Source organism: Danio rerio, chromosome 17, assembly GCF_049306965.1.
Source record: "Danio rerio strain Tuebingen ecotype United States chromosome 17, GRCz12tu, whole genome shotgun sequence".
NCBI lineage: Eukaryota > Metazoa > Chordata > Actinopteri > Cypriniformes > Danionidae > Danio > Danio rerio.
In genome coordinates, this window is record NC_133192.1 from 9,174,786 (window position 1) to 9,186,731 (window position 11,946).

The following is an 11,946-nucleotide window of genomic DNA, read 5'->3' on the forward strand; positions in this document are numbered from 1 at the left end:
TTGTTTGATGCTGGTCTTTTAACTGTTCAGTCAACCTGGCTAAAATCTATGGGAGACTGGGCATTCTCTTCATTGGCACCTACATTGTGAAAATCCCTTCCCTCCAATATTTACATTGCAGAATCCTTGAGTATTTTTAAATCATCTCTTAAAACCTGATTTTTTTAAGGGTAGCTATTACTTGATTTTATTTAACTTAGATTTTTAGATTTATTAGTATTATTTGATGTTTTTTTAATTATTTTTATTATTACATTTTTTGCATTTATCCTATGCTACTTTTAAAGGTGCTATATAAAAATAAAGTTTATTATTATTATTATTATTATTGTTATTATTATTATTATTATTTTTCATTCATTCATTTTCTTGTCGGCTTGGTCCCTATATTCGGGCTCGCCACAGCGGAATGAACCACCAACTTATCCAGCAAGTTTTTACGCAGCGGATGCCCTTCCAGCCGCAACCCATCTCTGGGAAACATCCACACACATACTACAGACAATTTAACCTTCCCAATTCACCTGTACCACATGTCTTTGGACTGTGGGGGAAACCACTGGTTCCAACCAGTGACCCAGCAACCTTCTTGCTGTGAGGGGACAGCACTACCTACTGCGCCACTGCTTTGCCCTTATTATTATTATTATTATTATCAGTATTGACATCGGCTACTGGCTATCGACCAAAATTATCAGCATAACTTCAACATTGGCATCTCTTTAACACAGTTTAATATGTAATCTCTGCCTGGACTCACCTTGGCTATCTGCCAGCCCTGCACAGCCTCTTCTCCTGCACTCATCTCCTCCACCTGCTGCAGCTTGATGCGCCACTCTTGCAGTTTGCTGCTGAACTCCTGCAGGTCCTGCTCCAGCTGCGCAGCCAAACTGTTGAACTCCTGCTCGGAGTTTGCCATCTGAGCCAGAACACCCTCCAGACCCGAGCACACGTGTTTGGCTCCGCGCTCCCACTGCTCCCAGGCGGAGAGCAGCCCGGCCTCCTCCCGCTCCAGGACCTCACAGCCCACTGTAGATGTGTGGTCACGTGTGGCGGCACCGCAGCTCTGCACTCGGGTCAGACGCTCACGTCCCTGCTTCCTCGAGTCTAATAGACCCTAAAATTCAATGCCAAAACATTATCGTCAGAATTGAATTAAAACTGACCTCCTTTACTTTAAGGTAAGACGCTGTAGGTCAAGGGCGTAGATTTGCTCTTGACATTAGTGGGCACTGATTTTAATCCTGTTATTAAAATCAATCTTAATTAAGTAAAATTAATCCTAAAATTAAAATAATTAATCCTTAAAGTTAAATAATAGTGTACTTTTAAAGCAATGTTTAAAAACTGGCTAAAATAAACGTCTTTATTAACTCCATCTTAGACATAGTGCGAATTAAACATGTCTCATACATCAGTATTAATAAAAGTGGAGTACAGGCTGTAGTTTTCACATAGGAATACGAACAATAACATACTCTGACTTTAGAGAGTTTCCTCTGAACAGAAGCTGCATCTCCAGACATGTCTGACCAGCGCTGAAGCTCCTCTTTAGCCGAGGTGAGCCAGTCATTCAGGTCCCGCACTGACTCCATGTACTGCTCATGCTCTTTGACAATCTCCTCCATCTGCTGGACTTTACTCTGCAAAAATTAGACATTACACAAAATATCAGGCTTAAGGCTCGTTCACAGCAGGTATGATAATGAAGAACATAAATATAATGACAAATATATTTGCATCCACAGAGACGAACGATAGTGATATGTTTATTTAGACACAAACACACTGAAACTGGCATTGGATTCCTGCACTACTTTTATTTATACTTCAATTTGCCAAAATGACTTTTATAACGTCCGTGTATTATTTTTTTCATTATTTCCCATGGAATAACCAATTTTTTAAACCAGTGGTTCTCAAACTGTGATTTTTGTACCACTATTGGTACACGAATTTCCTTCTAGTGGTACACGGAGGAATGAAATATGTCATGTACATGTTAGATATATTTCAACATTTATTAAAAAAGGATAATGTATATAATATGCCGTATATGACATATAGCTAGGCCCACATGGAATTTGCGCGCGCAGAATTCCGCAGATTTTTCGCAGATTTTCCACAGAATTCCGCAGATTTCTGCAGATTTTTAGCCCATCATTAATTCTGTTTATTACTTTTTAACTTTTATTTTACTCATTTATTCAGTTTTTATTCAGTAATTTATTACTTTTATTTTGTATATTAAGGTTTTAGTTATGATACTCCGCTGGGTACTCCCAAAATAATTCCGCAGAAATCCGCAGATTTTTACCAAAATTCTCCTCAGAAATAGCAAAAAACCTCAGCAGATTCCGTCTGGCCCTACATATAGCCTATATTTCTAAGGTAATCTGCCACGTTTTTAACTGTGCAGAGTTGTAGCTGCTTTACTAGGCCTACTACACTGCTGTATTTCAATACTGCTTATTTTGGTGGTGATTGGAGAAACAATTTCTTTCTGAGGTGGTTCTTGATGAAAAAAGTTTGAGAACCACTGGTTTAAACAATAGTCATTATCTTTAAATAATCTTTAAAAAAAAAAGCTTAACATTAGGCAGTGTGTGTCTGTACAAAATGTTGTCTGTATCTTTAAATTGTGCAATCCCTTTAATTCTCAATGGATTTTGACCGGCTATCATTGTTTTATCCTTTATCGGCTTGAAAAAATGGTTCTGAAAGTGATCATTCCTCTCTATCTTTATCGTTGTAGTTGTGGTGTTACAACAATCTGTGAATCCCGGTAGATGTGTATGAAATATTACTTATATACAACATGAAAACATTCTTCCCTCATTATTACATAAAGTGTTTACAGGCCGTGAACATACATTACATTTAGTCATATAGCAGATGCTTTTGACCAAAGCGAATTACAATAGAAGAGGCGTGCAGCGATTCAACAAGAAGAGGCAACATCCACTAGAAGTGCTCATTATACCAACCCAAGCTCATTCTGAAAACGTAGCCCCGCGGATGTTTCTGGAGTCCACGATTTACGTGGCCGGAGGTATGTATGGCTGCATTTCGTTTTTTCAAGCGAACGCTACGGGGCGGTGTTACGCCGCTCCTCTTCACGCTCGCCGGCTGGGCTGATGGTTCACCTCCTCCGTGTGGAGGGCTTTCCCATCGCAACCAGTTTGTCTGGTTAGCTCGTTGTGTTACCGCGGCGGAGCAGAGGCCCGGAGGAGAAGGAGCCAGGTGCGGGGAAGAGCGGTTTCAGAAATCAGGTAAGACAATAAACAGAATCCAAAAAATAAAGCAAAAAAGTTCGTAACAGGGCGAGAATGTGGTGAAATCCGAAAACGTGGTCAAAAATCGGACGAGGGCTTTTCTTTTTCTGCACAGCTTTTGTAAATCATCGCTTGGGTTTAGGGAAGAAGAAGGAGGAGAAGGAGGGTGGCCGGGTCTGCCGGCCACCGAGTCAATCGTTCAGTCATTAAGTCTGTCGGACAGTTGGTCGCTCGACAGCGGCCTCCGGCTGCTTTTTACGTGAGAACAGTGCGGGCGAGAACAGCGCGGACGAGAAAGGCGCGGGCGCAAACTCAAGCAAACAAAAACTGCACAAATAGGTACCTCCCGGGGACGTATTTCACGGTCTCCAGAAATGTCCGCAGGGCTACGTTTCCAGAATGAGCCTGGGTTGCATTATACAGAGCAACTGTTTGTCCTCAAAGAATTAAGTGTTAGAGTAAGGAGGGGGAGTTTGTTTGTTAGATATTTATAGAGAGAAGAGTGTTTCTACATGTGGTTTGTCAAGCCTACTCACCTGAGCGAAGGTCACTTCATAATTGCACAATGTATTTTATTTATTTATTTATTTTTTAGAGATGTGTGCTGATTGTAAGACAATGTTATTAAACAAATTCTTACTTTAATGACCGCAGTGATGTTGGTAAACTGTGTGTTAAAGTCAGATTTTGGTCTCTCGGCAAACGCCTGGTCTCCTGTCTTCTCATACAGCTCTGTGGCTTTCTCATTGAGGCGACTCAGTGCTGTCGAATGGACCTCCACATCTGCCTGAATGACCCGTAGTCTCTCCAGCAGAGCGGCTTTCTCTTTCAGCCCGGGCTGCTGAGGTAGAGCCACTCCTGCCTCCTGCTCCACCATCTCCAGCCACTGCTGGAGCTGTGCTTTACTCTCCTGAAAACTGCTCCATTGAGCTACGGTCCACTCCAGACGACTGTAACACACACACACACACACACACGTTTACACATGCAAACTCCACACAGAAATGTCAGCTGGCCCAACAGGGACTCGAACCAGCGACCTTCTTACTGTGAGGCGACAGTGCTAACCACTGAGCCACCGTGTCACCACAACTGTACACACATTTTGAGAAAAATTTTAATTTTAGCATATAAACACCAGAGACAGGATCTGACCTGTGGCAGCTCATGGCGGTCATGAGAATATTGGCCCAGGAATCTTTCAGACTCTTGAGCTGAGAGCGAATCACTTCCTGTTTGTCTCGACTGCAGTTCTTCAGCACCTGCTCGCCCTTCCCAACCGTCATGTTTAGCTTCACCTCCCCTTCACCCTTCATCAGCAAGATGTCCTGAAACAAGATCAGCACAATATCAGTCATTACATAATGTTTTAGAAGAAAGCTGTACTCCAAAATGTTTAACCCTTGTGTGCTGTTCAGGATGTTTTCATCCACTCTGGGGTGATTTTGAGTCTTAATTTGGCCAAAACTTTCTCTGTGTTTCAGCAAATGGAATGATTTTTGGTGACAAATCTTATTTTGACATGTATTTTGTGAAAATGCTTAGAAATTTAAAACAAAAAAAGGTGACAATAGACTCTGGGCGAAATTACTACCCTTTTTTATTATGTTTGTAGCTGTTTTTTCCCCATTGACTTCCATTATAATAACATGTTTGATCGCAAAGCCTTGGCACTATATAATCATGTGTTCTTGATTGTTGGTGGTTTTCCCTGTTGGGAAGAGGTAAAACTAGTGATTTTTTGTTTTAATTGCAATCAAAAAATATGGTTATAATTGCTACAAACAACAATACACAAGGGTAAAAGAAGAAGTGGTGCAGTATAAACTAACACGACTATGAAATTGATGTTGCAATTATTATCAAAAAGTTTATATGTAATATCATTCATGTATAATATAATCATCTCAAGAAAGGAGTTTGAACATATGTTTTGGGAATGTCCTGAAGTAAATAACATTTGGCATAATGCGTCACTGACCTTAAAGGACAAACTGGAATCAGCCATACCATGTTGCCCTAAGATTTTCCTTTTAAATGATGATTCCTCCTTTGACTTTTCTTTATTTCAGAAAAAAATATATTATATTCTGGTTTAACAGCAGCTAAAAAAAAATGTTAGCTTTACGTTGGCAGCCTCCACACTCTCTGGACCGGAAACACTGGATGTAAATGTTCTTGGACATCACAAGTATGGAACTGTCTGTGGCAAGGATGCATGGCACTTCCACAAAAACTATTAAGAATAAAAAGCTACAAAATAAAAAAATAAAATAAAAAAACTAAGATAAAACAAGCTCTAGTGATTTTTTTCTTTATATTTTATTTAACCTATGTGTAAAAGTCCAATGTATCTGCCTTGTAAGTATTCTTGTAAGAAGCTAAATGCAGAGGTTAATTTATTTCCGTATTTTTTTTTTATTTATTTATTTTTATTCATTTTTTATTTATTTATTTATTTATTTATTTATTTATTTATTTATTTATGTAGTCTTTTTTATTATTAATTAATTTTTATTTGTATTTTATTTTATTTATTTTCTCTTTTTGTTTTTTGCTCTGATTTTCTTTTTTGTTAATTATTATTTTCGCCATGGGTGGGTGGGTTGGTTGGTATTTTTGTCTGTAACCATGTATGCAAGATTATTTTCAACTGTTCAATAAAAATTTGATCACAAAAAAAAAAGGAAAGAAGTTTGAGATTAGGTTTGATAAATAATATGACATTTTGATTCACAGGAATTAATCTGAAAATAAAATGGCTGGCTGTTGTACTTTTATTGGGTTCAGGATTAATAAAACATAGGCCTTCTGAAATCACTTAAATAAATAAATAAATTAATTAATTAATTAATGTGTACCTCAATTAATTGAATTTAAATGTAAATTAATACTCACTCAAAAAAACAACAACTGATGAATCCTTATCTCATTCATTCATTTATTTATTCATTCATTTTCTTTTTGGCCAAGTGCCTTTATTTATCAGGGGTCACCACAACAGAATGAACCGGCAACTTATCCAGCATTTGTTTTACACAGCAGATGCCCTTCCAGCTGCAACCAAGCACTGGGAAACACCCATACACTCTTTCATTCACACCCACGCATACACTATGGCCAATATACAGTAGCTTGTTCAATTCACCTATATAGCACGTCTTTAGACTGTGGGGGAAACCAGATCACCCGGAGGAAACCCACGTGAACACGGAGAGAACATAAAAACTTCACACAGAAATGCCAAGCCGGGATTCGAACCAGCTACATTCTTGTTGTGAGGTGAAAGTGCTAACCACTGAGCTAAATAATATGACATGTTCCTTCACAAGAAATAATCTGAAAATAATGTGGCTAATTGTTTTATTTTTATTTAGGCTCTGGTTCAATAAAACATAAGTCATACACATCCCTTAAATAAATTAGATAATTAAAAAAAAAATAAATAAAATAAAATAAAATAAAAATTAGTGTATCCTCATCTCATAAAATAAAATATTCAATATCTTTCAAATATATATAATCCTCAAAAGATAAAATAAAATAAAGTTAAATAAATGTGAAAAGCAATTGCATGCTAAAAGAAAATGTAATACTACTAAATAAAAAAAATATTAATTAAAATACTTTAAATAATAAAACATTAATAGCAAAATGAACAACAAAGAGTTTGAGTTTGCATTTCAAACTACATTTAGCATGAAAAAAAAATCTGATTACTTTGACTAAATTTATTCCTTAAAAAATTAAATTAAATTAAACAAAAAGTTTAATAAATGTACAATTAAATCACATACGGAAAAAAAAAAAAAAAAAAAAAAAAAAATATATATATATATATATATATATATATATATATATATATATAATAAAAATAAATAAATAAATAAATAAAATAAAAGATAAGATAGATAAGAGATAAAAAATATAGATACTGTCACTCTCACTGTGAGCATACTAAAACATAAATCAGCGAATCCTCAAAAGTGTGTGTTTCCTGACCTGAACGAGCGCCAGTCTCTTCTCCAGTGTCTCTTTATTCCCGCCGGTGCTGTTGAGAGCAGTGAGCCGCTCCTGTGCGCTGCTCAGCCACAGCCATGTGCTCTGCAGTGTCTCCTGGAAGTTCTGCTGCTCCTGCATGCTGAGCTGACAGACGCGCAGCCGTTCCCGTGCAGCCTTTAGCAGAGACTGATGTTGGTGCTGCAGCTGCGCAGACGCTCTGACCTCTGACCCGCTGCCGTGACCTCCTTCACTGAGAGCCTGAGCCTCCTGACACAGACCCTCAAACGAGTCCCTGCAGGACCAGCAGTTACAACTCAAAACTCATTTCATCATGTGATTACATGTGCAGTGTTCCTCAACCACGTTCCTGGAGGACCAACCCTCATGTTTTGGATGTCTCCTTTGTCTGTCACACCCATTACAGGTCTTTTAGTCTCTGCTAATGAGCTGATGATCTGAATCAGGTGTGTTTGGTTAGGAAGACATGAGCTGCGTCCCAAATGGCACACTTTACATTGTGCACTTATGCACTATGTACTTATGCACTTACACACTCAACAGCAGGGGTGTCCAAACCTGGCCCTGCAGATTTTAGCTCCAACTTGCCTCAACACACCTGCAAGGATGTTTCTAGAAAGCCTAATAAAGCTGCGTCACACTGGGCTTTTCCTCCCATAGTCTCCCATTTATACGCACGCGAATACGTCAGACCTCAAACGCAGGGTCATGCATTACGTGTCTGCGAAACTGCGAAATCGCATCACTTGACTGCGTGAGGCTAATCGAGGATCAAAACATGACCTCTCTGGACAAAAATTTAAAACATGGAGCAATCGCTCGCTTTTTTAAATGTCTAATCATCTTGTTTAATCCCGCCCCTTTTCGCAGCGCCGTACGACAGAATTTCGCACACACAAACTCAAGTGTGTCCGCAGCTTAAGAGCTTGATTAGCTAGCCCAGGTGTGTCTGATTGGTGTTGGAACTACACTTTGCAGGTAAACCGGCCCTCCAGGACCAAGCTTGGACATGCTTGCTCAACAGCATAGTATTTGTATGTAGTGTCATCCCAATTGGAGTACTAATGTTTTTTTACTAAGCAGAAATTCAAGCTGTTTCCCTGATGACATTTGACAAATTAGTGAAATAAATGAACAAAGGCCAAATAATTCCTGCCATGAGTATAACCGCATTCACCATCGGGAGGTGCTATAATCACTCTTGTAGGAGAATTTTGCTTTCACAATCAAACATGAGTGCACTCATGTTGGATTCCAAATGAACACACTTCATTTTACCGGTTGAATGAGTGCATCACACAGGTAATTAAAGTGTACTTATTATTGTTATAGTTTTCAGTGTGAACGCACTACTTACACTGCTTATACTACAAAATGGCATAGAATAGTGCATAAGTATGCGATTTGGGACACACCTATGGAAAATGTGAAGCTGGGGGTCAGGGGAGTGGGACTCCTTTTCAGCCCTCGAGTTTCAAGCCTTAGACCGGCCCACCTCAGTTCACGACTGACTATATTAAAATAACTTAATTTCTAATTCAGTTTCTAATGACACGATCACGTCTTTTTTAAGGACACAGCTGCTTTAGAACATCAAATGTTTTCATAAATAAGAGAACATTAAAGGGTCGCTAAATCGCCAACACTGTTCTTTAAAACATCACAATGTCCTTTCATGCAATATCTGAATATATATTCTGTGCAAAACTCTTTATAGATATCCAGTCCTTTGTATCGGTGGTCACACATTAAATACAAATAAAATATGTACACCTATATAAGTAACCCAAACAGTATTATGTCTTAACACTAAAAATGAAAAATAATAATAATAATAATAAATTTACTATAGTGAGGCTTAAACTCGGGTTGGGTGGACACTGGACCACAATGGCACTGTTATGCTGGTGTGTTTGGAAGTGAAAATAAGTATTGCACTGTTATCTGCAGGACTCTTTAAATCACAGTATTACTTTCTATTGATGGCTTAATCTTTTTCTCCTCTTCTTAGATTTCGATCATGTCAGATTTATTAATGTAGTGATTCATCTGATTTTCATTGAGCAGGTGTAATATTCATTAATATTAATTATTCAAATTCTTATATTCACTAAGGTGCCGCTCTTTGGGGTCGAATGATAGTACATTATCATTAACCTGCAGGCTGCAGGCTGCATTTTGCTTACGGGGCTGGGACCATATAAATAAAAAGAGTGGAGCTGCGACAAAATAATGAATAAAAAGAGTGAGGCTATGGTCAAATGAATAAATTAGAATGCAAGCAGCCAGGGACACCAGCCCTCGTGGACAAAAAACGGACCGGCCCACCAGGAATTTTCCCGGTCCACCCAATTAGCCAATCCGGGCCTGCTGGTGGTCCTCCAAGAACATGGTTGAGAGACACTGCATTATATGAAGGGTTATATAAGATTAAAAAAATGTCAAAACAAAAAAAAAAAAAAAACAAACATGACATCTGTTAAGAAACATGTCATTTTAAGACATATTTCTCAGTAAAGTAAATAATGAGAAATAAAACTATTTTGTATGTGTTTTTTGTTATTTAAAATTATATGCAAAATTCCTACATGTAATACATTTAGATAAGTTTATGAAATAAATTGATACATGTAATACATGGACATATTTTATAAAAAAAAAAAATATATATATATATATATATAAAATAAATGTATAAAAACTTTTTAAAAGAATTATATGTTTGTTTGTTTGATTGTTTATGGGAATACATTTTGGAAATATAGACATAAATATAACCTCAAACGAATCCCTGCAGGACCATCAGTTACAATTCAAAAATTACTTCATCACAGTTACATGTGCATTATATGATGTGTTATATATTTTAAGCCATATCTCAATAAAATAATAATAATAATAATAATAATAATAATAATAATAATAATAATAAAATAATAATAATACAATAATATTAATAATAATAATAATAATAATAAAATAATAATAATAATAATAATAATAATACAATAATATTAATAATAATAATAATAATAATAATAATAAAATAATAATAATAATAATACAATAATATTATTAATAATAATAATAATAATAATAATAATAATAATAGTAATAATAATAACAACAACAACAACAATAATAATAATAATATTAATAATAAATAAATAAAGCAATACGATTTTTTATTTTGCATTAGTTTTATGGTTCAGAATATAAAATATAATATATAGAATATAACTCAGAGTATAGAAATTATATGCATACATTTAAATAAATACATAGATACATGTAATAAATTAAAATATTATATAATTAATAAATATTAAAAGTTAAATAAAACTTTTATTTAAAAAACTCTAGCTATCACACATAATACATTGAGAAATATATATATTATTAAAAAAAAAAAAAAAACATATTTATGGGCATTTATATATAATTGGATGTGATGCGGTGGCGCAATGGGTAGTGCTGTTGCCTCACAGCAAGAAGGTCACTATTTTGAGATTCAAGAGCAAAGGTCAGTTGGCATTTCTGTGTGGAGTTTGCATGTTCTTACCGCGTTCGCATGGGTTTCCCCCACAAGTCCAAAGACATGCGGTACAGGTCAACTGGGTAAGCTAAATTGTCCGTAGTGTATGAGTGTGAATGAGCATCTACAGGTGTTTCCCAGTGATGGGTTGCAGCTGGTAGTTCATTCCAAGTGGCAACCCCAGATTAATAAAGGGACTAAGCCGAAAAGAAAATGAATGAATGAATGAATGAATGAATGAATGAATGAATGAATGAATGAAAATATATATTGGATATTTAGCATTTTGCATGATAAAAAAATAATAATAATAATTTGCTGGTGCACAATAAAATGTTAATTAGGGATTAGAGATTTATTAATGTTCATTATCACTGCTTGGATAAAAAAAAACCTTTGCCAGATTCCAATACCGATATTGTTCAATTGCATACAGTGCTAGCTAGGTTTTTCCTCCATTTAATTAATGTTATTTAATATCTATTAAATCCTTTTAACATTCAACTGTCCAACATTTTTAAGAGGCGCAAGTTTGATTTTAGATTTTATTTATTGATTGACTTTAATTATTTAGTTATTGATTGATTGATTGATTAATTGACTGATTGATTATTTTGAGTTTATTGCAAATTACAATATGTAGCCATAGTCATCTGCCTTTTTCATATTATTGCTGATTTGTCGACAGCTTTAAATGAATCCAGTATCAGCTGATAAATATCAACAGCTGATACATTGGTGCATCCCTAAAGTGTATTGAGTCAGTCAGTGCACACAACAGGGCAAAGCAATGATATAACATAACATTAGCACGGTACCTCTCTTTGAGCACTTCATGCTGGAATTCTTCCACCCGCTCCAGCGTGACTCTCTCCTGATCGCCATGTCTTCCTTCTGGCAGCTCTGTGCTCATCTTCACATCCATGCGTTCCAGCCAGCGGCTCAGTCTCTGCAGACGGCCGTCAAACCTACAAAACAAACACAGGATTTAATTTAGATTGTTCGTTGACGAACGACTGCGTGCCAAGCTGAGAGTCAAGTGCACAGCTTCCTCCACATCAAAATTACTTGTTGCACTAATATTAAAGGTGAGACACCACAGACACAGCACCTAGA

The 11,946-nt window shown here is 36.4% G+C and overlaps 1 protein-coding gene across 1 annotated transcript in view; it reads right to left on the reverse strand.

Annotated features, from left to right (window-relative positions):
• syne1b (spectrin repeat containing, nuclear envelope 1b) overlaps nt 1-11,946 on the reverse strand; it is a 329,470-nt gene that overhangs the window by 184,449 nt on the left and 133,075 nt on the right. Inside the window, exons 52-57 of the mRNA XM_017351755.4 lie at nt 11,649-11,798; nt 7,278-7,569; nt 4,431-4,603; nt 3,916-4,225; nt 1,479-1,643; nt 761-1,117 (exon numbers count right to left, since the gene is read on the reverse strand). Of these exons, the coding sequence (XP_017207244.3) occupies nt 761-1,117; nt 1,479-1,643; nt 3,916-4,225; nt 4,431-4,603; nt 7,278-7,569; nt 11,649-11,798 (1,447 nt within the window). The remainder of the gene's footprint in view (nt 1-760; nt 1,118-1,478; nt 1,644-3,915; nt 4,226-4,430; nt 4,604-7,277; nt 7,570-11,648; nt 11,799-11,946) is intronic.